At 41.6% G+C, this 27118-nt stretch overlaps 1 protein-coding gene across 1 annotated transcript in view; it reads left to right on the forward strand.

The window, feature by feature from the left end:
- LOC126152126 (troponin C, isoallergen Bla g 6.0301) overlaps window positions 1–20113 on the forward strand; it is a 145408-nt gene extending 125295 nt beyond the window's left edge. Inside the window, exons 4-6 of the mRNA XM_049915990.1 lie at window positions 6992–7111; window positions 13102–13233; window positions 19907–20113. Coding sequence (XP_049771947.1) covers window positions 6992–7111; window positions 13102–13233; window positions 19907–19932 — 278 coding nt within the window. The 3' untranslated portion in view covers window positions 19933–20113. The remainder of the gene's footprint in view (window positions 1–6991; window positions 7112–13101; window positions 13234–19906) is intronic.
- Window positions 20114–27118: the final 7005 nt, after the last annotated feature.

Below are 27118 nucleotides of genomic sequence, written 5' to 3' on the forward strand. Positions count from 1 at the left end.
GAAACGCCTTGAAACGGAGCTTTTTTTATCGCCCTTTATACTTAGGCAGTATCCTAAGACGGCATGCACAAGTGATTTGTAAGCATTCCCCTTTGTAGAATGAATGCATTTTCTCAGTGCTCTGTCAGTTAACCGAATGCTGCCACCTGCCCTACCGACGACTGACCCTATGTAATCATTCCATTTCAGATCACTACAAATTGTTATTCCCAGGTATTTGCATAAGTGGACTTATTCTAGCTGTGTATCATTGATATTGCACTAATATGATACTATGTTTTTTTAGTTTTGTGTAGTGCATAATCTTATATTTATGCACATTTAAAGCAAGTTGCCAAACCTTGAACCAATTTGAAATCTTATCAAGATCTCATTGATTATTTCTGCCTCTTTCTTCAGACTTCTTCATTATAGATAACCGCATCATCTGCAGAAAGTCAGAGATTGCTATTAATATTGACTGCAAAGACATTATTGTACAACAATAACGATCACACCACACTTCCATGGACGACTCCTGGCATTGTTTCTACTTCTGTAGATTAATCTGTATCCAAGGTAACATGTTGCGTCCTGCCTACCAATAAACCCTGGACTGAGTCACATAATTTATCTGTTATCCCATATAATCGCACTTAGCTTAATAAACATTGGTGTGGAATCGTGTTAAACGCTTTTCGAAAGTCAAGAAATATTCCATGTACCTCACTTCCTTTATTCATTCATTTTATTATATCATGTAACGAAAGCACTAGTTGGGTTTCACATAATCCAGGCTGGTTGTAACGGAGGACCTCATTACGTTCGAGATACTTCATTATGTTTGAGCACAGAATATGTCTATGATTCTACAACAGATGGATGTCAATAAGACTGGACGATAGTTCTGTGGATCACTTCTGTCACAGTTCTTGTAGGTATGTGTGACCTGTGTTTTTTTCTCTATCAGTGGACAGTGTTTTTTGTCCAAAGGATCTACGATATATTAGGGTTAAAATGGGAGCCAACCCAGCAGCAATTTCTGTACAAAGTCTGACAGGGATCCCATGACGCCTTGTAGGTTTGTTTAATTCAAGCACGTTTAGGTGTTTCTCAACGTCATTGACACTAAATTCGGTATCACTTATCTTTGTAGTGGTGCGAGAAGTGAAACTGGGAAATACATCTGTATCTTCTTTAGTAAAGCTACGTCACAGTTGCTAAATACACTACACAACAGAATTAAGGATCACCTTTTCGAAACCCCGTATTTCCCATGCATTGCAACGTTTAAGTTTGAAACTTGGTTCAAAGGTGCGTAAGACCTTCTTCTGTAATGATGCAAAAGCATGGTGCCTTGCGACGTCACCCTTTGGTCTCGACCACGCTTCAAACACTCGGAAAAAAATCACGGTTAAGAAGATCATGTGACGTATAAGGTGGGTTAATGATGTCACATTGGCATCAAATTTCACCACAATTCTGCCGACTGCGACCTTTCTCGTGTCACTCGCTTAGAAGGTCGTCACCGCTCCTCTTACCCAAATTTCACCCCTTTTTTTGACGCTTCTGCAAAGGAGGTCAAAACCGCGACGACCAGCGTTTAAATCGCGTGGTTTTCTTGTCCAGTGGCCGAAGGAAACGTTCCAGACACACTGCAGAGAGTGACGGGGAGTGGCATAAATGGTGTCTATAAAACCATTCCTTTCCCTGGGACGTTGCTTACACACGTTCCGCGGTAGAAAATGACTATTCGCAGTACTACGAGCGATAGGAAGACGTTCTTCACAGCCTTTGACTTTCAACCCTCCTCTAAGGGCATTTCGGAGCCGTCCTCTAAGGACATTTCGGACCTGCATCGCCACCGGACGTGGTCGCACCCATTTGGAGGAGCACAGTGCGACAGCAGATTTTTCTGTCGCGTACAAGGTGGAACTACAAGGGACAGTCAAAAACCATTCGACGAAATTTGAATGTCATCCGAAACAGCGAAAGTGCTTATACTTTTTCAGCCCTCCAGTTTTGTGTCCTTCTGTGGCGTGATCACAGAGAGATGCTACATTGACTCATGCGTAGCCGGCCGGAGTGGCCGAGCGGTTCTAGGCGCTACAGTCTGGAACCGCGTGACCGCTACGGTCGCAGGTTCGAATCGTGCCTCGGGCGTGGATGTGTGTGATGTCCTTAGGTTAGTTAGGTTTAAGATGTTCTAGGGGACTGATGACCTCATAAGTTAAGTCCCATAGTGCTCAGAGCCATTTGAACTATTTGACTCATGCGTAAATAAACCCCCAATGTCGGCAAAACCCAAAACCCTCGGTGGCACCGTCCCTCTTTCACTAAGAATTTTAAGAATATACCTGTACAGACAGAACCGTGACACAGTCCTAGGCAGTTACAGACCGGCAATCCCTTCGACATTCTCCGATTCAGGACGGCCCACTAACAGATGAAGGTGCAAAACCACAGCGGCGAAGGAGCAGCAGTGTAGCCTAGCTGCAGGCGCTTGATATTCTCGTAATGGGTTCTTTCTGCACAGGTGCGTTTTCAAGCTGCTCGACAAAGGCTGGTGGATGGCACAGAGAGTTTTGCCGAACTGGAGGATTTTAGAAGGACGCTTTGCCATTTTATTCAACTATGTGTCAGTGTCATCACATTTCCCCATCCCCACCCCTGCCAGTGATGACGCCACAGGAGGACGCGAAATAGAAAAGTTGAAAAACCATAAGCACCCTTTGCAGCTTCGGATCACCTTCAAATTCCGTCGAATGGCGTTGACTTGTGCATGTTAGTTCCAACCTGTACCAGAGAGAGAAAAAATTGCGTTTGCGCTGCCCTCCAAAGAGGTCAGATCACGTTTACAAGGTTTACAACTTTGCATCAGCCGTTTGCCGATAGGTGGCGATAACGGTAAGTAGCGGTCGCCACTAACAGATCGAAGATGTCAGGCAGTTAGCTTGGACCTCGGTCAACAAAACCTCATTCAAACATTAGCAGATTTGTGCCTGCATCATAAAGTTGTTCTTGATTGAAAATGTCAGTTTACGAGCCTAATTCTCGTCATTTGCGGCAGGTGTTACTGCTTTGTTTCAATATGAAGAAAGCAGCGGCTGAGTCTCATCGAATGCACTCAAGTACATATGGTAAGGACACTATTAGTGAAATAACGTGTCGTGAGTGGTTTCAACGCTTCAAGAACGGTGATTTTAACGTCTTAGAGCAGCATAGTGGTGGAAGAGAGAATGCTTTGGAAGATGCAGGATTGGAGACATTGCTGAGTGAAGACTCGCGTCAAACTCAAGAAGAATTGGCACGATTAGTGGGAGTGACACAGCAAGCCGTTTCAAAACGTCTCAAGGCTATGGGCGTCAGTCAGAAAGAAGGAACTTGGGAAAGAGACATTGAACGATGTTTGTGCGATTGTGAACAGTTGCTTAAGAGGCAAAAACGGAAGGGTTTTCTGCATCTCCGGGGATGAAAAGTGTGTTCATTACGGTAACCCTAAACGCAAAAAATCATGGGTATACCCCGGCCATGCTTCCACATCGACGACCAATCCGAATATTCACGGCTCCAAGATCATGCTCTGCATTTGGTGGGACCAGCTCGGCGTCGTGTACTTGAGGTCTTAAAACCAAGTGAAACAATCACAGGTGCTCGTTATGTAACGCAATTAATGCGTTTGAGCAGAGCATTAAAAGGCAAACGGCCGCAATACAGCGAGAGGCACGATAGAGTGATTTTGCAGCACGACAACGCTCGACCCCACTTTGAAAAAGAGATAAAAACGTACTTGGAAACGTTAAAATGGGAAGTCCTACCTCACCCGCCGTATTCTCCAAACACTCTTCTTCCGATTTCATGAAGAAGTCACAAATTGGATCGATTCATGGATAGCTTCAAGAGATGAACAATTTTTTGACGAGGGATTCGTACACTGACCGAAAGATCGGAGATGGAAAATACTTTGAATGACACATGTGTAACCAATTTGTTTCATTAAAGCCTTAAATGTTTGGGAAGAAACGGCGGAAGCAAATTTGTACACCTTGTAGTTGAGATGCAGCCACACAATGTCGTTAGAGAAGGATATCAGCAGTGTCAAAGTTTGTGAAGAACGTCTTCCTATTGGTCACTGCACTGCGACTGGCCCTTTTCGACGGCGAAATGTGCGGGAATCGAGGCCCCAGGGGAAGGGATTGTTTTACTGAGATCCTTTATGGCGCTATCTAAGGCCTTTCCGTGTAGATTTTGAGCGGTGATGTGTCTGGAATCTTTTCCTCGGCCGATCATAAGAAAAACCGTGTGATTTCAACGCTGTGTGCCGCGGTACTGACCACTATCGCAGACGCATCAAAAGAAGGGATGAAATTTGGGCAAGAGGGGCTGAGAATACGTTTCCATCGTGTGACACATCCTCAGTGACTTGGAGAGGAATTGTGGTGAATTTTGGTACCAATGTGACATCATTAACCCATTGCACACGTCACATGAACTTCCAGGCTTCGGCCGTTTTTTAGCATATGTCGATACCTTGCAGTTTCGTTGAGCCCTAGGGTGACGTCGCACGGCGCTACGCTTTTGCAGCATTACAGACGAACGTTGTACGTTAGAGCCAAAATTCAAAATTAAGCCTCGCAATGGGTGGGAAATACTGAGTTTCGAAAAAGTGGTTCTTTAAATCTGTTGCGCCGTCTAAATGACACTGTGATGTCTGGGACATCGTCGAATTCGTTTTCACACCGTTTGGTGCTCTAATTGCAAGTTGGAGCATTTGATGGACTACTATAGATTTGAAATTTGGAAATTTGTGGTATGGTCGTATGGGACCACACTGCTGAGGTCATCGGTCGCTAAGCTTACACACTATTTAATCTAACTTAAAATATCTTACGCTAAGGACGACACACACACCCTTGCCCGAGGGAGGACTTTAACCTCCGAGGGGGAACTGTCCGGACCGTGACAAGACGCCTCAGACCACGCGGTTACCCCGCGCGGCTACTGTAGATTGCTAGGATTTTGCGTTAAATTGGATTCGTGTTGTTGAATTTTTCTGGTTTGTTGTGAAGTTATTCTGAACTGCTGATATGTCAAATACGTAATTATTAATTGGACATATCTACAGTGAGCGTGCTGCAAGGTACCAGCAATACAAGAGGTTTTCTTATCCGCCTTTATTCCGGGTTTTTAATGTGCTACTTAGCATACAAAGTGTTTTGGCATCACTCAAATTCAGAAAACTAGTCACACGGTGGATATGTGAAATCGAAAGTTGTGGAACTGGTAACACGAGGGTTATTGGGAAAGAAAGATCCGATTGGTCGCGAAACCTAAACTACAATGAAAATCAAAAATATTTTATTTGCGACAGTTAGCTACACCTTCCAGCTACTTCTCTGCAAAGTGGCCGCTCTGACTGAGTCATATGTCGTGGCATTGTACCAGCTTTCCAATACCCTCGTCATAGAAGGCAACCACGTGTACTTTCTGCAAATACTCTACGTTGATCTGCAGCTTGTTGTCTATGCCGGTTCCTGTGAGAAGAGATGAAAATCAAAGGAGCCAAGTTCGGGGTATATGGTAGACGACCAAACACTTCCCACTGAAAACGCTGTAGGACCGTCCTCATTGTCCTTGCTGTGTGCAGTCAGGAATTGTCATGAAGAGGAATGTATGGCAGTTACATTATGCAGGTTGCATAAAAGCAGGCGAAATCTCTCACAGGCACTCATACTTGTTAGCCGACACTATTTTCTAGGAATGTTTGCGTGCTCACTACACTTTCGGAGCTGAAAAGAGCGACTTGACGCGATCTACGAGGCATACTGGAGACACTGTCCAACATATCCATGCAAAGCTTCATTGCATTTTCAGTGTGGTTACCATTTCTCGAACGACCGGACCGTACTTCCCAAATAGTCCTCGCATTTCTCAGGGGGTTAACCTGACATTTGTTGCAATATTTGCTCTAAAAATGTTCCGAATGTCTCAAGAAACAAAACGCATATGATTCGCCACCTAAAAATCGACAGTCTATGGAGCGTGCTGTTGAATCATACACATACTCGTATGGATGAGAAAAAGCCACCCATCTCTCGCTCCACCAGTGAATGGATGTGAATGCAACTTGAGTATGCGATGTGAAGCACCAACACCAACCCTCTAGGTGAGGTATAATGTGTCCCAAGGCCTTAGGATCAAAATTATATAGACCTTAGAGGATTCTCAGCAGAGTAGACTGTAATATAGAGATGAATAGGTTCAAGATCGTGAGTGAGCAAAGCGTTTTAGGCATTAGTTTCAAACTGCTTTATGGTCCATAGCAATGAACTGCTGACGTACCGACATTGTTAGCGCCTCCTTTAAAAACGATACCCAATTGTCTCTTATGTGTATATGGCGGCAAAATTTCATGTGTCGTAAAGCATGCGTGAGTGGCAGCCAGTACATCCTCCTATTGGCTTAAGTCATTTCTATCAAGTGTAAATAAAAAAACTACATGTTTATTCTTATCATTAGTTTCTTATCCACAAGTTCTCAGTTTATAATCCTCTACGATGTGTACAATTTTGACACTATTGATTTGAGGCACCCTGTAAAATGTTACGTCGTGTACAGTTTTGTTATATTACAGATGTTGTTATGTAAAATGTAATAAGGAGAAACGACAGAATTCCGGTGTTAGCATTGCTGTATTTGTGATAAAAAGAACGACGAAGTTGTAAATTCTCTGTTTTGGTACTGAGATTTTCTTAAATTGTAGTAACAAGCAAATTATCTCAGCTACGTTGCTCTCTCTATCTCAATAAAGAGAGTTTGTTTCATAAAGAGTACAATGAATTCTGTTGTCACTGTAACCGGCATAAAAGACGGGTCTGTTTGTCTGCGATTTATACGGCCAATTTCCTCATTTGCTATTTATGCCGTGTTTGGTCAAGGATATATGCCAACGACCGCTACATGATGTGTTCGATATCACCAGGTTGTTTACAAAGTGTGTCTCCCTCCGCAGAGTCCGGCCGCCTTGAGTTCGACGAGTTCGTGACGCTGGCGGCCAGGTTCATCATAGAGGAGGACGACGAGGTCATGGAGAAGGAGCTCCGCGAGGCCTTCCGTCTCTACGACAAGCAAGGTAAGCTGGCCGCGTTCCCCCTCCTTCACTTCAGTGTCAACACACTGTAACATCGCAGTCATCAAGACACTGTGCAAGCTCATCTTCAACATCCAGATTGGTGCCGATCGACTCACATGAAACCTAGAGATCAAATGGGTATAGTGGCATTCTACTCAAAGAAGGTTGTCCAAATTCCTAGAGATATTCTAGAGGAGGGTTAAGAGTTAATAATTGGTTATAGAGCATGCACAACAATGGTTGTGCACTTTTCAAATCCAATCACCTTTCAAATCCAATCATTGTGTGGAGAAGAGAACACGTTGTATGTCATCCTCGTGCTAAGTAAACAGGTTTTGGACATTTATATTACTTTTAATGGGATGATTATGTTTGGGAGACCCAGTTTCCTCTCGTTGACAACGAACGGACTATGGATCGAAGATCGTTACTTTAACATGCTTCCATACATCTTACCCGTTATCTTTTCTTTCAGTGTGACCATAGGAATCGTAAGATAACTATCCAAACTATTACAAAAACAACCACTTGATGTTACAATTGAAAGAGAGAATAGGAGATATCAGGTTTTTCGTTTTATCTGGTGTTCTCCATGCGCAATAACGACCTGCGGCAGAAAATAGTATAAACATAGACCATCTTATAGATTTCCATAGGTCAGGAGTCTCTCCTTTGAATTCAGTTAGATTAGAAGAACTTTGATAATGTATGCTCTACGAGTAATGAATTTTTGTAATGCCCGACATGTTGTGTTCTCTGAACAATGTGTTCTCTATACTTACATTAAGCTCAGTAATCACTCTCTCTCGACGGTCGTCTTCTTACTGGTGGTAACATACCTCTTTAATTTTTTTGTGTCTCTGCGGTAAGATCACTGATCGCATGACTATTGCGTTCAGCATTTGAAGTTTTCCCTTGTATTGTGAATTAACCCAGCGCTATGTATCTCTAGAAGACTTGCGATTGTTATGAAGCATTGAGCAGATTGACCTCTCTGGATGTCCACGAGGACTGACATGACAACAGAACACCACGACCACTGACGAGCCTCTAGAGTCCGCAGCTCGTGGTCGTGCGGTAGCGTTCTCGCTTCCCACGCCCTGGTTCCCGGGTTCGATTCCCGGCGGGGTCAGGGATTTTCTCTGCCTCTTGATGACTGGGTGTTGTGTGACGTCCTTAGGTTAGTTAGGTTTAAGTAGTTCTAAGTTCTAGGGGACTGATGACCATAGATGTTAAGTCGCATAGTGCTCAGAGCCATTTGAACCTCTAGAGATGTTATATGTAGTATTCGAGATAACAAAATACAGCGTATCATGAGTAGTTTTTCGTCCAGGTATGGTACCTCTGTCTTGCGGTTTTCTTCCTGGCAGTATCGGTTAGTCGGTACCTTCTTCTCACTCTCCCTCTTTCTCCTTTTACCAACTATTCAGTTCGTTTCTGGATGAAACACTACTATCTTAAGATGTGACCTGGCCAATTTTCTTTCCTTTCTTTATGGCGTGTAAGAGGTTTCTGTTCTCCCCAAATATCTTTTTCTTTCCGTTCGTTCTCAATATCATTTTGTACTCTTTTTCTCATTTATTTTCATTCGTAATTTATCGCATTTTGTATTTAAGTCTTCCATAATTTATTAAGCACGTTCTTGAACTCCGCCAACACCACCACGACACCAGAAAAACGTAAACATTCCAGCGTTTTGCCTTCCTCAATCGCTCGCTCGTGTAGTGACACCCATTCCCTCTACACAGATCTCTTCCAGGAAGGCGTTAAGCAGCGCAGGTTAAAGGCAACACACCTGCCTGACTCCTCTTCCTATTCCTGTTCCCTTCGTTACTTCTCCACCAGTTCTGACTGGGTTTTGCTGAAGATATAGCTCATTAATCAATTTTATTCCTCTCCAGTCGATGCCTTGTTTTCTTAGGATAAGCATGAATCCATTCCTCCTCAACTAATAGAAAAACTTCTTGCAAATAACCAAACACAATATAAAATGTCCCTACTCCTTTCGATGTACCCCCCTCCTGGGACTCGTAGTAAGCCTACAGCATCTCTCGTGCCTATCCCCTTAACTGAAACCATAATCCTCTTCTCCGATGGTGCTATTCAACTCCTAGATATCCCTCTAGTCATCATTCTAAATAAAACCTTTCTCACTTGGCGTATCAAACTTAAAGTTCCTTATATTTTTTGTGTTGCTTTTCTTTTTGATTGGTGTTTCCTTGCATCTTCCGAATCGTGTATTCCCACAGCGTAAGTGCGCTAGAAATAAGTTAGAAAACAAGCTCCAGAAACGAACGAGGTGTCTATACTGTTTCCACGCCCTGTACATTGAGTAAGAATGAAACATAATAACGAAAATATATTGTAAATCGTCATATGTAAAAATATAATTACTCCAAAATGACACGCTTTACTCTTTGTTCAATGCACCCTGTGCTTAATATTCGTGATTATTAAAACTGTGTTCTGGAACGCAGAGGAATAGAAATGAACTGATAGTAAACAGTCGCTTTTTTGTCTGTCAGAGAGGCGTGTTTGTATATCTTGAGTCCTGGTACATCACGAAGTTTTAACTTTTCGCAAATATACCATAATGAACTTTACTCTCACTATTCAAGAGCCCAGATAAAGAGGATGTTAAGGTAAAGTGCAGATATTGTGGTCACTGGTACCTTAATATACGCCAAGTTCAAGAGTGTCAGTTTTTTGCCTCGGGCATGGATGTGTGTGCTGTCCTTAGGTTAGTTAGGTTTAAGTAGTTCTAAGTTCTATGAGACTGATGACCTCAGATGTTAAGTCCCATAGTGCTCAGAGCCATTTTTGTTAGTTATTTTTTCTTTGTGCCGAACAGCCTTCCCACAAACTCGTCATAAACTTTGCGATCTGATGTTTTGTGCACGGGTGTAAGTGTACTACTAAAAGGGGCAACACCTGTCAGTATAGACTACCCACTTTGAGTCCATACATTCACGTTTCAGTATCTGACCAGCTGCTGCCCAGGGGAAAACAAGCATTAATGTTCTTGCTACATGTACTTGAAGGTACTAATCAACCTAAAAAGATAATATTCCTAATAGTTATAATTATTCGTTTGCAAGTAAAACAAATACCGGTGTAATGTTTTTCAGTACACTATTAAGCTCCATATACTGCGCAGGGGCTCACAACTGGCTACAGCGGGTGCTAAGTACTAATTTTTGTCGCGACCTGAGCAACAAATGTTTTCGGTTGGCCATGTGTCCCTGACGAAACGATTCGTGCTAGATGTTGCACGCGTCTGCAGGTCTGCTGCAGACATTTGCGCCACACTCCAAAAGCTAACTAGACTGCCAAGCCAACCACTCGACCCAGTTCGTCGCTCTTGTGCCCCCTATTCTTAAAATGGAACAAGAGCCACGTCTTTCTGTCCCTCCACTCCTGCCCCCATCCTCTTACGCTGCTCTCCCTTGTGACTGTTCGCTACTGGGCCTAGCTATACTTGTCCTCGCCTCCGTCACTGGGTCTCTCTTCCATTGCCGGTCAGTCTGTTGAGAACTGACATTGTCGTCTACAAAACAAACGGCCTATCAGGCTTAACCCTTGAGATGATTAATCGTAAATCAATATTTATCAGGGAAGAGAAATCAATCGAAAGACTATTTCACTACCTACTGATAACAGGACGAGGTATGCTTCCTCACTCGCTTGATAATTTTGTTGTGGGCTCTTGAAGACTAACGCTACTTCCGGCTACTTATAACTACGACGAAATACAAGACAGAGATCTCAGAATCAGGGAGGTGCCGGAAATTGTGAAAGTAATACACATGGTGACAATTATTGAACTGTATGAAAAAAAAACGTAAATTAGTTACAAACTGCGGCGTGCACACATTTTATTCAACATATAAACATCACTACAGATATTCGGATTAGGTTATGACATGTTCGATATGCCTGCCATCATTAGCGATGATGTGGAGCAGACGAGTAGCGAAATTCTGCATGACCCGCTGAAGTCTCGGAACATCGATGCTGTCGATGACTTGCTGAATGGCTGTTTTCAGTTCAGAAATGGTTCTGGTGCTATTGCTGTACACCATGTCTTTAATATAGCCCCGAAAAAGGAATCGCATGTGTTCAGATCCGGGGAATATGGCGCAAAATTGCGGCCCGTGCCAGTGGCCTCTGGGTACCCCAGAAACACAATGCGGTTCCCATAAGTGCTCCTCCAGGACTTCAAATACTCTCCCGCTTCGATGGGGTCGAGTACCGTGTTGCATGAACCACATCTTATCGGAATCAGGGTCACTTTGAATAATAGAGATGAAATCATCTTCCAAAACATTCACGTACCGTTCGATAGTCACCGTGCCATCAAGGAATATCGCATCGATCATTCTTGACTGGAAATTGCACACACACCGTCACCCGTTGAGGGTGAAGAGATTTCTCGATCGTGACATGCGCATTCTCAGTCCTCCAAATGCGCCAATTTTGCTTATTGACGAACCTATCGAAATGAAAGTGGGTTTCATCGCTAAACCAAACCATACTGCGCATACTAACTCCAATCGTGCCTCGCAGCCAACCGTGCAGTTTGAATGTCCTAACGCAAGACGTTCAGAAGTTATGACGATTTTATTTCACATAGTTCAATAATTGTCGCCCTGGTCATGTCGCAAACTCACTCACCGAAACCTGTAGGTTAGTTCCAGTGAACCTAGAATCACGAAATTTGGCAAGAGGTAAAGCTTCACTGTACAACTAAAGAGAAAAATCCCAAACTTTTTAATTTGTAATTATATCACACAAAAAAAGTATTTGTCATTTGTTATCCGACATCAAAATTAAAATTAAAGCATTCTTGAATGTCTTAGAATTACTGGGACTAATATCTTGCCAGTATCAATGTCGATAACACGCAAAAATGAAGAAACAGATGGAAGTCCGAGGGTGACAGGTTTGCGCCATAGGGTGGTGAAATAATGATGTCCATCCTAATTTGGCGATGTGTTCCCAGGTTCTGAAACTTGTGTGTCGGAGTGTTGTCGTGTTGGAGCGTTGTGAGGCCGAAAACGGGGCATAGATATACTTGAAAATGTCCTTGAGTTTGTTCGTAGTCTTCATCTATGCCTCTGTATTAAACGTTGACCCTTTTGTCAACGAATACAAGATAAGATCATCATCGCTATCCCAAGAAACTGTCGGTCCTAGTTGATGAACACAAGGAGCTGTCTTCAATATTGGCATCCGCAAGATTCACCGTGTCGGGAGCGGCGGCTGTGACAGGACGTACGGATCGTGACCGATCATGTAGCTCAGTTCCTGTGTTTCCTGATGCTTTAACTCTTACCCATCGCTCTACGCACTCCTATCAACTGTATGATTACCTAACGTTGCACACAAACGCTTGAGGACTGCAGTCCCGGTTTCTCTTTCCGAAATCAAGAATTCAATTACAACAGGTCATTTCTAATGAATATTTTGCGTAGATGCCATTTTGATGGTTTGCTTTTGCTCTGCCGTCTGTCGGAATGTTTCAGCTACGCGGACGTGCGGAAGAAGCATCTAATTTCAAGCACTTAAATGGATGTTTTGCTATATTTATTAACACCTATAAAAAAGGAGCATTATCTCTAGACTGACCCGAGTATTTCGTTATTTCCTCACTGGAGTTTCGGCCCCTTTTTCAGGATGAGCTGCCACAACAGTATCGATTTGAGATTCTCAGACCCAACAGACATATGCTAGTTTATTTCTTTTGAAGTGGTAAACGTGTTTCGAACATTTAGTATAGGAATCTCTGTAGACTTTCACCCGACAAGATGTATCTTACGGCAAATAAAATCTGTCCAGAGATTATGAAGATTTTCAGTGCAAATGTAATTTAAACAATTTCTGCCTAACGGAGAAGGTCCATTCCTGAACGCCCAGCTCTTCTTTTAACGCTGTGTCCAGTTCTACAGACTACCCTACCGCCACTAAAGTTATCTGGTGATCTGTTGCAGGCAACGGCTACATACCCACCACCTGCTTGCGGGAAATCCTGCACGAGCTGGACGAGCAGCTGACGTCGGAGGAACTGGACATCATGATCGAGGAGATCGACTCCGACGGCTCCGGCACCGTCGACTTCGATGGTAAGATCCATTTGCGACTTATTGTCATACGTCCCGCAGCAACAGTCTCAAACATTTAGGAACTGGGTTCTCTTAATCACTGTGGAAGATTTAGTTATTCCCACACACGTTGACAACCGTAGCCAGACAATTCTTATCATCTCCCAAACACAACGTACCAGAAAAATAATTATAAAGACTTAGCTCGGTGTTATTGGGAAAAAGAGATGAAGAAATGTCTACGTAAACGTGTGATTCAAAAAATTTTTATTTCAAGAAAACAGCTCTTCGTACTTCTGTGATATAACGTTAACATGCATGACGAAAATACTGTCCAGAAGCGTGCTAACAATAGGACCAAGAACAGAAGTTAGATGGGAAAATGTTCCGATGTGTATAGTTTGACGGCTACCATAGCACCACGTTGACTCAGATTGAGACAGATAGTATACTATTGGCGGGGACACAGCTAACATGGTCGACAGAAGTTTATAGCGTATGCCGTAACATGACAGGCGCGATCATCCCACCGAAACCTACTACACGTTTCCTTAGGAAACGTTAAGATATAACAGGTGTTTGGTTTAAGCTAGAACAGTGAAAAGTGTGAATGATTTGCGAAATCCATCTATTCGTACAGAACACGTACGAATGTTACTGAGAGGAAACAGTCAACGGTGCGCCGTTGTGAAGATCATAACTAAATGGATGGAATGCTTTTAAATCTGATGTTTTCAAACAGTGCAGATAGTGAATTTGAAAGATATAGAATGTTTCAATCAGGTTCGAAAACATAAATGATTTAGATCACCAGTTTGTATAGATCTATCTTCTGCTCTTGGTCACAAATATTTCCTCCAATCGCATCCATCGATATTTGTCCTATAACTTCCATACCTGCACCTCCTTTTGCATATTCTTTAATTTGCTGTTCCTATATTATCTAGAGAAACACTTGATCCCCCGCTAGTCGAAACGTTCTTTGACTCCTAAGACGTTACAAGTCATTGTACGTGAAGCTTCCCATAACATTAACACGGCAGATAAATAAATTAAATAAGAAGAATTATTCTGATTCAAGATAACTAATGTTAGGGTTCAAGCGACCAAAGAAACGCAGCATAAAGACAGGTATGTAATGAATGATCATGCTAGCATTAAAGTGAACACAAAAATTTCATCTGGTTACGAAACATCAAAATTTCAACCTAGTCAGGGAAATAGAACTGCGGCTCTGTGATTGATTATGTCATATAATGGAAGGATTGTGATGTTAGGCAACGAGCTAGATTAATTTTTGAAGAAGATAATAACCGCATTAATTTTATTGCCGCAAAGTAATTATATACTTGATAAGGCTTGCAAAAGTCTCCTACTTTTCACTGCCCAGGTCCACTAAAAAGACGTGTATCTCTTCTGCTGTTTAACACATAGACCCCTGACCAGCCCATAATACAGGACAACCGTTTCTTTATGTAAGCAGATGATACAGATATCTCCATTCAGGACAAAACTTTCGGAGGGCTGGAAGGGAAGCTAACGGGAGTGCTCGAAAAATTATCCGTTTGTTGCAATAACAATTAAATGGCTCAAATGGCTCTGAGCAATGTGGGACTTAACTTCTGAGGTCATCAGTCCCCTAGAAGTTAGAACTACTCAAACCTAACTAACCTAAGGACATCACACACATCCATGCACGAGGCAGGTTTCGAACCTGCGACCATAGCGGTCGCGCGGTTCCAGACTGTAGCGCCTAGAACCGCTCGGCCACCAGGGCCGGCCAATAATAATCACATAAAACCTAACACTGAAAAAACACAAATCTGTGTTTTCCTTTTGCGTAGCAGAGAGGCAAAGAGAGTAGTTAATATAACGTGGAATGGATATCGCCTCACACTGCGTTAAGCAGAAACATCTACGAGTCAAACATGATCACGTCCTTATCTGTAGCGAACACAGTATGTATCCGGAACAACATATTACGGAGGCTGATGAACAGTAGATTGGGAGCACAACCCTCTGTCCTTCGTAAGTCTGCTGTGTTTTTCCGCTGTGGAGTATGTGGCCCCCGTCTGACGAAACTCTACCCACGCAAAACAAGTAGATGTGCCCTGGAAAGAAACAGGACGTATCACTGCAGGTTGTCTTCGCCTTATCCCTATAAATCAGTTCTAACAGCTTCTCTGTTTATGGGCTCCCCTAGAACAATGGAGAAAAGCTGCACAGATTGAAAAATAAAAACAAACCCAAAGTACAGACATATCCACCAGTCGCTCAATAAAGAGCTTTTTGCAATCAACCAAAGCAAGTCCATTATTACCCAATAAACGAAGTGTAGAATCGTGGAGGAACTTCCCCGATAGGCCCAAGGAATAATCCGAAGGAAGAATTTTATGGAGGTTCCTAACATCCTTATACTGCTTGGAAAAACCTGAGGACGGGCGTAGCCCGCGGCTACATTAGTGCTGATAAGCGCTGTGAATGTGGCGAACTACAAGATCCACCCCACTTGTAAATGTGCAGAAAGTTGGATGAGCCCTGCGCCTTAGACGACTTAGATGCAGCAAGCAATAAATCAATTTCGGCTGCTATTTTCTGAACTAATTTTGGAATTTGATCACCTGCGACCTTGGTGTACACCATTTTCGTTATTACATGACATATAATAGTATTATGTAATATATTTTCATGTGATGGCTCCGTTTTGATAACTATGTTTGTTCCAATTTTGTTTAATAATTTGATTGTTTCTATTGTATGATGTCTTGGGCAGCAATATATAAAAAAATGGAATGGGGATAAGAAATAAAAGATGTAGCCTTAATCATAGTTAACACATGGTTTAGAGTCACGAAAAAAGGTTGTACACGTAGGTCTGGAGACACTGGAAGGTTTCAGATAGATTATATAATGGTAACACAGAGATTTCGAAACCAGGTTTTAAAATGTAACACTTTCCAGGAGTAGATGTGGACTCTGGCCACAATTTATTGGCTATGAACTGTAGATTAAAACTGAAGAAGCTGCAGAAAGGCAGGAATTTAAGGAGATATGACTTGGATAAACTGAAAGAACCAGAGGTTGTAGAGAGTTTCAGAGTGTGCATTAGGGAACGGTTGACAAAAATGGGGGAAAGAAATACAGTAGAAGAAGAATGGGTAGCTTTGAGAGATGAAATAGTGAAGGCAGCAGATGATCAAGACGTTAAAGAGGACGGCTAGTAGAAATCCTTGGGTAACAGAAGAGATATTGAATTTAATTGATGAAAGGAGAAAATATAAAAATGCAGTAAATGAAGCAGGTAAAAAGGAATACAAACGAGATCGACAGGAAATGCAAAATGTCTAAGCAGGAATGGCTAGAAGACAAATAGAAAGATGTAGAGGTATATATCACTAGAGGTAAGATAGATACTGCCTACAGGAAAATTAAAGAGACATTTGGAGAAAAGAGAACCACTTGTATGAATATCAAGAGCTCAGATGGAAACCCAGTTCTAAGCAAAGAAGGGAAAGCAGAAAGGTGGAAGGAGTATATAGACGGTCTATACAAGGGCGATGTACTTGAGGGCAATATCATGGAAACGGAAGAGGATGTAGATGAAGATGAAATGGGAGATATGATACTGCGTTAAGAGTTTGACAGAGCACTGAAAGACCTAAGTCGAAAAAAGGCCCCGGGAGTAGACAACATTCCATTAGAACTACTGACATCGTTGGGAGGGCCAGTCCTGACAGAACTCTACCATCTGGTGAGCAAGATGTATGAGACAGGCGAAATACCCTCCGACTTCAAGAAGAATATAATAATTCCAATCCCAAAGGAAGCAGGTGTTGGCAGATGTGAAAATTACCGAACTATCAGTTTAATAAGTCACCGCTGCAAAATACTAACGTGAATTCTTTACAGACGAACGGAAAAATTGGTAGAAGCCGACCTCGGGGAAGATCAGTTTGGATTCTGTAGAAATTTTAGAACAGGTGAGGCAATACTGACCCTACGGCGTACCTTAGAAGATAGATTAAGGAAAGGCAAACCTACGTTTCTAGCGTTTATAGACATAGAGAACGTTTTTGACAATGTTGACTCGAATAGTCTCTTTCAAAATCTGAAGGTCGCATGGGTAAAATACAGGGAGCAAAAGGCTATCTACAATTTCTGCAGAAACCAGGTGGCAGTTACAAGAGTCGAGGGACAGGAAAGTAAATCAGTAGTTCCGAAGGGAGTGAGATAGTGTTGTAGCCTATTCTCGAAGTTATTCAATCTGCATATTGAGCAAGCAGTAAAGGAAACAAAAGAACAATTTGAAGTAGGAATTAAAATCCATGGGCCAGGTAGGTAATCTGCATATTAAACTACGTCCGTAGACGAACCGTTGTGATGTTCCATGAATAAAACAGGGAACACAACGTGCTCCAGAACGCTTGGCAGCTAGGTGGAGCAGCGATAGCATTTGTAATCCGCTATCTATTGTTGTAACAGTGCTCAGTGCTAAGGCACGAGTCCAGAAGTCGTCTAACAACTAAAATCACAGTTAGTGTTGGTTAGAATTCCGTTAGCTGGAAATGTAATTATTATGAGAGTCGCAGTTGATTACCACCATCTTTAACCCATCACACACGGGGTAAAGGAAGACATTGTTGTTCATATTTGCTTCTGCGCTAAGTTTTATAGAAATGGGAGATATGGGTTCTTATACAAAATAATATCTTCCCCATCATCCGCTAAATGTTGAAAGAGTTAGTAAGTGGAATTTCAAGCGGCCTTGTGTATCTACAGCAGTTGGACCAAAAAAAATGGAAACAACTCGAAAAATGCGTCCTTTAACATAAATGCAGATGGTAGCCATGCCTCCTTGTTGCTGTTGTATTGGACCACATCATGGTATTCCTTGGGCCCCATGGTTACACTACGAGGTCGCATTAGTGACAAGGATTATGTGATCATTTTGGCTGATCACTTCCATCCCATGGGACAATGTTTGTTGCGCAATGGTGAAGCTGTGTTCCAGGAAGGCAGGATCCTGTACACACTGCTCACTTCGTCCAGGACTGTTTTTTTTATCAGGAGGGTCAACTGTTGCATCTGCCGTGGCATCACAGTCACCAGATCTCAGAGTTATTGAGATTTCGTGGTTCACTTTGCAGAGAGGGGTGTGATCGCTATCCACCTCCATCATCGTTAGCTGAATTTGTCATTGTTTCGCGGGAAGAACGGTATACCGTTGAAAACCATACGTGACCTGTATTTACCCATTGCGAAACGACTGGGGGTTGCTTTGAATGCCTACCGTTTTCCTGCAGCGCTTTAGGCATGGTAATGTGTTCCGTTTTTGGTGTTTCTGTATTTTTATCTACCCACTTCATATGTATAATCCGACAGAGTTTTCTTACCACATGTCAGTAAAGTGCAAAAGTCAAATATTATCTGCCTTGTCATATGTGTGAATGCTCGAGGTATCCATCTTGTAGCGATTCAGTATTTGAAGAGCTTTAAAACGTTACTATTGAATTAATTTTGATTAAAGTTAAAGTACTCATTGTAGCTGGCCATCTGTCGCAGCGGAAGTCCTGGAAAACAGCGACTGTGGGTTTTCACTATAAAGTTAAAACAATATTAAATCCAGTATAGTGTTTCAGCTGAATATTTATTACAGTCTCAAAGTAAATAAAAGCATCTTGACAAATCTGAAATAAGTTGTATCATACTTACAATAATGAAGTAAATTATGCTCAAAGTCTTACATGCTTACTGTCCAAATACACACAAAGTACTGACTCCCTATGCCAATATGGCTGTAACTATTTATACTTTCTTAACAATCCCGAACAATCCTCGGCATTGTTTAAATGATTTTCTAGTTGAGTAATAATTAAAATTGACATATAAAAACTGAAAATGCATATATAAACGTATGTTTGCTCCAGAACACAAGTACAATTCTATATTAATTTGTGACCGTTATTTTATTCAAGTATAACTTCTCGAATACGAAATTACAGTAATACATTTTCATATTTTATTAATTACTAGAGGTTACCTTCGTGGAAAATGTTCCCTTCATTTACAGAGCTTCTATACTTTAAGCTAATTTGGGTGCAATAATTAGTTTAGTAACTATAATTTTTTAGACAAATTACATATTTTGTTTACATGTCCGATCCTGAATTAGACTGGAAAATGTTCGTTTTAAGTGGATCTTAATGGGATGTTACGTTTCAGTTTCCAGTGTAGTTCATGGGGCAATTCCATTTTCATTAATAATAGGTGCGTGTAACGGTCACAGTGACTATGATATGTCTCTATTGGATTTTCAACATACAATACACTCACAGATTGCTTCAAAAGCTGAATGTCTTTTATTCAGTTTTCTTCGTCAACAATCTACAGTTCGTCTTGTGACAGTCCCGCAGGGTCGGGCATTACCTCCCACAAAATTATAGCTACCCGCTGTGGCATAAACGTCATTTGATCTTCAAGAACAGCTATTCTCATATAGAATGCTATACACAAATAACAGCTCCAGCTTGCATAGTAGTTGTCAGACTCTACGGAACGCCTACAAGTTATTCCGGAAGTGTCAGTATGGTGTGTAAGCGAGAACTAAATAATTCTGCTTGGTTTTCTTTCCCACACGACTCCTGTTGTGTTGCCGGTTAACCATACCATTACAACGCAGCTTTCTCTGTTTCAGAATTCATGGAGATGATGACCGGTTAAATCTGCCACCGCTGTCCTGCCGAATGCGTCCTGCTAAAAGACATTCTTCCACTTTCATGTTCAGTGCACTCAGTGAAACACTTAACAGTTTTTTACTCGCATCACTCTATGTCTGGATTTTATTCTGTCAAATAATTGTATCAATATTTCACTACTCACAATAAACGTTGTCAAAATTAAATGTATTTCATTTAGTTTTAAAAGCCACAGGGAATGTTGCGAGTTTCACCAATAGTTTCTTTTTAATCCTTATCATAATAAAGTCGCTGAAAGACTTGAGAGACTAAAGCATAGTTGGAGTAAGAGCACTGTTCAAGTGAGAAGTTAAGATGGTGATGACGTAGTCTTACAAGAATAAACCACACGACTATACTAACGTGCATATGAAATACTGAACACTCTTTACGTCACTGAACTCTTAACAGTAATGTGCAGACGTTAGTATTGTGTGTGAAACGTTCCTCGCAATGTTCTCTACTACTTTATTTGTTCTTAGACTGAAAAACGAGTGAGAAAGGGACAACCGTGACATGGAGCTTCTAAGGAATGTGAACTATAAAAACTCACGAATCTCTACATTTAAAGTATGTAGAAGAACACAGACAATAAAACTGAGCCTGAAAAGAGAAAAGTGTAATATCTTTCAAACTGCAATAGACACTACTGACCTGCTAAGAACAGCTCGCAATCAATCTAAAGCGAAAACTAACGACTGTTGAATTTCGCAGGCGATATCATGCACTGTGGCCCGCATGTCTTTCCAGCTTCATAATTATAGACACAGAAAATAAAGAATATACCATAAGGATAAATGAAACACCTGCTAATCATGCTACATCAATGTTGAAACATGTTTGCGTTCTAAATAACAAAGAGAATGAGAATGTAAGAATGAGACTCATCACAATATGAATAAATAATTGTTGGACGTAATGGAAACATCGAAATTATGCCAGTTTTGATGATTGTCCGAATCAGTTCCCTCTCTGTTCAAACAAAAACAAAGAAAAGGGTAAGGTAAGGCATCCTTTTTATACACTGTAGTGAATTATTTTCGTTTCTTTCGGTAATACAGAATTTATATTTGAAAGGAAGGAGCACTTTCTACCACCAGTTTTGCCATACTCTTGGCAGACGGAAAACAGAATCCTGAAGTACACGCACACTGTTTGCTGGGCTAAGCCCTGAACACTGACTCGCTCTTTTTCCAAAATTCTAAGAGCCCTATCAGAAGATGTGGAGGCTGCAGTTAAGCCGACACGAAGATGGCCAACCTGATGGCGCTAACCAGGTATTTTTCGGTAACACTTTCTGACCCCACCCGCTTTAGAAGTGGTATATTATAGAGAACACCGAAGAAGTCCCCATCAAACATTCAACAAAATTATTGGCTAGTGCAAATAAATTGCAAAATGAGATTGAAATTAAACATGTAAAGACACCCTTTGATATTTTTCAGTCATAGATTCTCCCTATCCTACTCACACTTACACGGAATATAAACATTGTAAAACCAACACTTAATTGCACATATATTAATCAAATCACTAAAACCAGACATCACAGTTGACTACTGTTCCTTGATTCCCCTTTCTCCATTATTACTACATATTTTCTCGACACTGACACGTGTGGATGGAAGTTCTCTGTTTCCATTCACTACCAGAGTAACACTGGAATGTTTTTGTTGTACATCAGAGACTGTGAGACAGAATATCCTCATTTTGTTGTGGTGACAGTCACCGCTTCCTATTTCTAGACTCAGATCTTCGTTTCGGCCTTTTAAATTCGTTTAAACACCTCTGAGTCGGCTATTTCTCCAACCATTCCAATGCTGCATATTTTCACCTACATTCGCCCATTTACATTAACAATATCGATACCTCTATGTCTCGTCTATGAAATCGACCGCGTTTTTGATAACCCTCCCAAATATCGCCTACTGTACCTTTTCGAAAAACTAAGAATACATATACTTAAAAGGTAACGCTGGAATGTTCTTGCTGTAAATTAGGGACTGCCAGTCATAAACTACTGTTCCCCCCTAACCTGAAACCCACTCTGTGGGTACAGATACTCTCAGAGATAAGTCATCCTCTAAACAAAAAATATTTTCTACATCCAGCTTATTATCTAAGTGATTGATCTTGTTCATACTCTCCAGTTCAGCTACTGGTCAACAGAAATCTCTTACATCAGGAGACCATCTGTATGCGACTTCTACCACATTCGTGTTGTTGTTGTGGCCTTCAGTCCTGAGACTGGTTTGATGCAGCTCTCCATGCTACCCTATCCTGTGCAAGCTTCTTCATCTCCCAGTACTTACTGCAGCTTACATCCGTCTGAATCTGCTTAGTGTATTCATCTCTTGGTCTCCCTCTACGATTTTTACCCTTCACGTTGCCTTCCAATACTAAATTTGTGATCCCTTGATGCCTCAGAACATGTCCTACTAATCGGCCGCTTCTTTTTGTCAAGTTGTGCCACAAACTCCTCTTCTCTCCAATTCTATTCAATACTTCATCATTAGTTATGTGCTCTACTCATCTAATCTTCAGCATTCTTCTGTAGCACCACATTTCGAAAGCTTCTATTCTCTCCTTGTCCAAACTATTTATCGTCCATGTTTCACTTCCATACATGGCTACACTCCATACAAATGCTTTCAGAAACGTCTTCCTGGCGTACTCGATGTTAACAAATTTCTCTTCTTCAGAAACGCTTTCCTTGCCATTGCCAGTCTACATTTTATATCTTCTCTACTTCGACCATCATCAGTTATTTTGCTCCCCAAATAGCAAAACTCCTTTACTACTTAAAGTGTCTCATTTCCTACTCTAATTCCCTCAGCATCACCCACTTAATTCGACTACATTCCATTATCCTCGTTTTGCTCTTGTTGATGTTCATCTTATACCCTCCTCTCATGACACTGTCCATTCCATTCAACTGCTCTTCCAAGTCCTTTGCTGTCTCTGACAGAATTACAATGTCATCGGCGAACCTAAAAGTTTTTATTTCTTCTCCATGGATTTTAATACATACTCCGAATTTTTCTTTTGTTTCCTTCACTGCTTGCTCAATATACAGATTGAATAACATCGGGGAGAGGCTACAACCATGTCTCACTCCCTTCCCAACCACTGCTTCCCTTTCATGCGCCTAGAATCTTATAACTGCCATCTGGTTTCTGTACAAATTGTAAATAGCTTTTCGCTCCCTGTATTTTACCCCTGCCACCTTTAGAATTTGAAAGAGAGTGTTCCGGTCAACATTGTCAAAAGCTTTCTCTAAGCCTACAAATGCTAGAAACGTAGGTTTGCCTTTCCTTAATATTTCTTCTAAGAAAGTCGTAAGGTCAGTATTACCTCACGTGTTCCAATATTTCTACGGAATCCAAACTGATCTTCCCCGAGATGGGCTTATACCAGTTTTTCCATTCGTCTGTAAAGAATTCGTGTTAGTATTTTGCAGCTGTGACTTATTAAACTGATAGTTCGGTAATTTTCACATCTGTCAACACCTGCTTTCTTTGGGATTGGAATTATTATATTCTTCTTGAAGTCGGAGGGTATTTCGCCTGTCTCACACATCTTGCTCACCCGATGGTAGAGTTTTGTCAGGACTGGCTCTCCCAAGGCCGTCAGTAGTTCTAATGGAATGTTGTCTACTCCCGGGGCCTTGTTTCGACTCAGGTCTTTCACTGCTCTGTCAAACTCTTCACGCAGTATCACATCTCCCATTTCATCTTCATCTACATCCTCTTCCATTTCCATAATATTATCCTCAAATACATCGCCCTTGTATAGACCCTCTATATACTGCCTCCAGCTTTCTGCTTTCACTTCTTTGCTTAGAACTGGGTTTCCATCTGAGCTCTTGATATTCATACAAGTGGTTCTCTTTTCTCCAAAGGTCTCTTTAATTTCCTGTAGGCAGTATCTATCTTACCCCTAGTGAGATAAGCCTCTACACCCTTACATTTGTCCTCTAGCCATCCCTGCTTAGCCATTTTGCACTTCCTGTCGAACTCATTTTTGAGACGTTTGTATTTCTTTTTGCCTGCTTCATTTACTGTATTTTTGTATTTTCTCCTTTCATCAATTAAATTCAGTATCTCTTCTGTTACCCAAGGATTTTTACTAGCCCTCGTCTTTTTACCTACTTGATCCTCTGCTGCCTTCACTACTTCATCCCTCAGAGCTACCCATTCTTCTTCTACTGTACTTCTTTCCCCCATTCCTGTCAATTGTTCCCTTATGCTCTCCCTGAAACTCTGTACAACCTCTGGTTTAGTCGGTTTATCCAGGCTCCATCTCAAATTCCCACCTTTTTGCAGTTTCTTCAGTTTTAATCTACAGTTCATAACCAATAGATTGTGGTCAGAGTCCACATCTGCCCCTGGAAATGTCTTACAATTTAAAACCTGGTTCCTAAATCTCTGTCTTACCATTATATAATCTATCTGATACCTTCCAGTATCTCCAGGCTTCTTCCATGTATACAACTTTCTTTTATGATTCTTGAACCAAGTGTTAGCTATGATTAAGTTGTGCTCTGTGCAAAATTCTACCAGGCAGCTTCCTCTTTCATTTCTTAGCCCCAATCCATAGTCACCTATTACGTTTCCTTCTCTCCCTTCTCCTACTCTCGAATTCCAGTCCCCCATGACTATTAAATTTTCGTCTCCCTTCACTACCGGAATAATTTCTTTTATCTCATCATACATTTCATCAATTTCTTCATCATCTGCAGAGCTAGTTGGCATATAAACTTGTACTGCTGTAGTAGGCGTGGGCTTCGTGTCTGTCTTGGCCACAATAATGCGTTCACTATGCTGTTTGTAGTAGCTTACCCGCACTCCTATTTTTTATTCATTATTAAACCTACTCCTGCATTACCCCTATTTGATTTTGTATTTATATCCCTGTATTCACCTGACCAAAAGTCTTGTTCCTCCTGCCACCGAACTTCACTAATTCCCACTAAATGTTACTTAACCTATCCATTTCTCTTTTTAAATTTTCTATCCTACCTGCCCGATTAAGGTAAGGGATCTGACATTCCACGCTCCGATCCGTAAAACGCCAGTTTTGTTTTTCCTGATAACGACGTCCTCTTGAGTAGTCCCCGACCAGAGATCCGAATGGGGGACTATTTTTACCTCCGGAATATTTTACCCAAGAGGACGCCATCAGCATTTAACCACACAGTAAAGCTGCATGCCCTCGGGAAAAATTACGGCTGTAGTTTCCCCTTGCTTTCAGCTGTTCGCAGTACCAGCACAGCAAGGCCGTTTTGGTTAGTGTGCCAAGGCCAGATCAGTCAATCATCCACACTGTAGCCCCTGCAACTACTGAAACGGCTGCTGCCCCTCTTCAGGAACCACACGTTTGTCTGGCCTCTCAACAGATACCCCTCCGTTGTGGTTGCACCTACGGTACGGCCATCTGTATCGCTGAGGCACGCAAGCCTCCGCACCAACGCAAGCCGAGCGGGGTGGCGCAGTGGTTAGACACTGGACTCGCACTCGGAAGGACGACGGTTCAATCCCGCGTCCGGCCATCCTGATTTAGGTTTTCCGTGATTCCCCTAAATCACTCTAGGCAAATGCCGGGATGGTTCCTCTGAAAAGGCACGGCCGACTTCCTTCCCAATCCTTCCCTAATCCGATGAGACCGATGACCACGCTGTCTGGTCTCCTTCCCCAAACCAACCAACCAACGGCAAGGTCCATGGTTCATTGGGGGGGGGGGGGGGGGGTTCTACCACATATTCTTTAAGAAATTAATTATTTTCTGTACTAGTCCAGAGTACAGACAAAACAGCTTTGAAGTCTCTCATAAAATCTAATAGATGCATATTTCCTCTAGGGTCAAATTTACAAAATACATCTTCAATGCAAAATGTTTCAACGCTGGATTAATAAGAACTGAGAAACATTAAGATGTTTCAGGTGTTCTACACAGTTTCCCCCCTTGAGTTCATACAGCCAAGTGAAACTGTCAGAAAACTCCTTCTTTGGGATGTTGTTCACCTTGGGCATCACACTGGCTTGAATGCCAGTTATATCACCAGAAAACTCCTTCTATGGGATATTGTTCACCTTTTGCATCACACTGGCTTGAATGCCAGCTATATCATCAGAGCGTTAATCCTTCATGGATGTTTATGCACTTTCTCGTTTGCAGTGGGTTCATATTGATAACACGATGGCTCATCATTCTGAAGAATGTCCTAAACACTTGATTTCGAGATATTGCTCCATTGCGACTTGTGGTACAACATTGATACACTATGGTTGCACGTTCACTGCTTAACACTATCTGCTCACAACTGACAAGCCTCATGCACATCTGTTTTATACAGTTCTTAGTTCAAGATGCTACCGTCGTTACTGCGCTAACGTCGCTTACACACCATGAACAAAATCAGTCTCAGAACTTGTTGTTACGGGGTACTATTAGCATACACACTACTAGTAATTACAGGCACATCCCACCTGTGGTTGACGTGAATTTGTATTCTACATATCTGTCTTGCAGTATTGATTTATAGTTTTACGCCAGATCCCGCCGCAGTGCAGTACCGTTAAGCAACAAAAGCAGAGGGTTTGAATGCAGGCCCTAGTTATGTCCATTACACTATTTCAGGGTCGGCAGTACTTGGAGATATTTCCAGTAACCATTCTGCATCAGCTATATTTGTTGCTCAGATGCTTGAGTGGAGCGAAAACAAGACTCATAAATTACACAATGCGTTTTTGTCGGAATTTTTATAGACAAATAAAGAGTGGGACATTGACAAATGAGGTATCAAATTGACCAGCGTGAAGTTTAGTATTGCAAAACATGGATTACTTGCTTGAAAGGAATCAAGAAAATAAAGAAAAAAATTAATTATTGATTTGGGGAAAATTTTTGTTTTAATTTTCGTAGCCTAACGAAGAGTTGGTAGTAGACAAATGAGGCATCAAATTGACTACCGAATGGTGTATATAGCTTTCCTGTAAATGAACATAAAAAGTGTTCTTGTAATGTAGTTCCATAGAATGATGATGTCACATCATGCTAATGATAAGTTTTTTGAAAAGAGCGAAGAATCAAAAAGATTTAAATCTCATAGCAACTACTAATTTCGGCGAAGATTTCATTCTAGGCTCCCTCCAATTATGACAATAAAAGAT

This window comes from Schistocerca cancellata, chromosome 1 (genome assembly GCF_023864275.1).
Source record: "Schistocerca cancellata isolate TAMUIC-IGC-003103 chromosome 1, iqSchCanc2.1, whole genome shotgun sequence".
Lineage (NCBI taxonomy): Eukaryota > Metazoa > Arthropoda > Insecta > Orthoptera > Acrididae > Schistocerca > Schistocerca cancellata.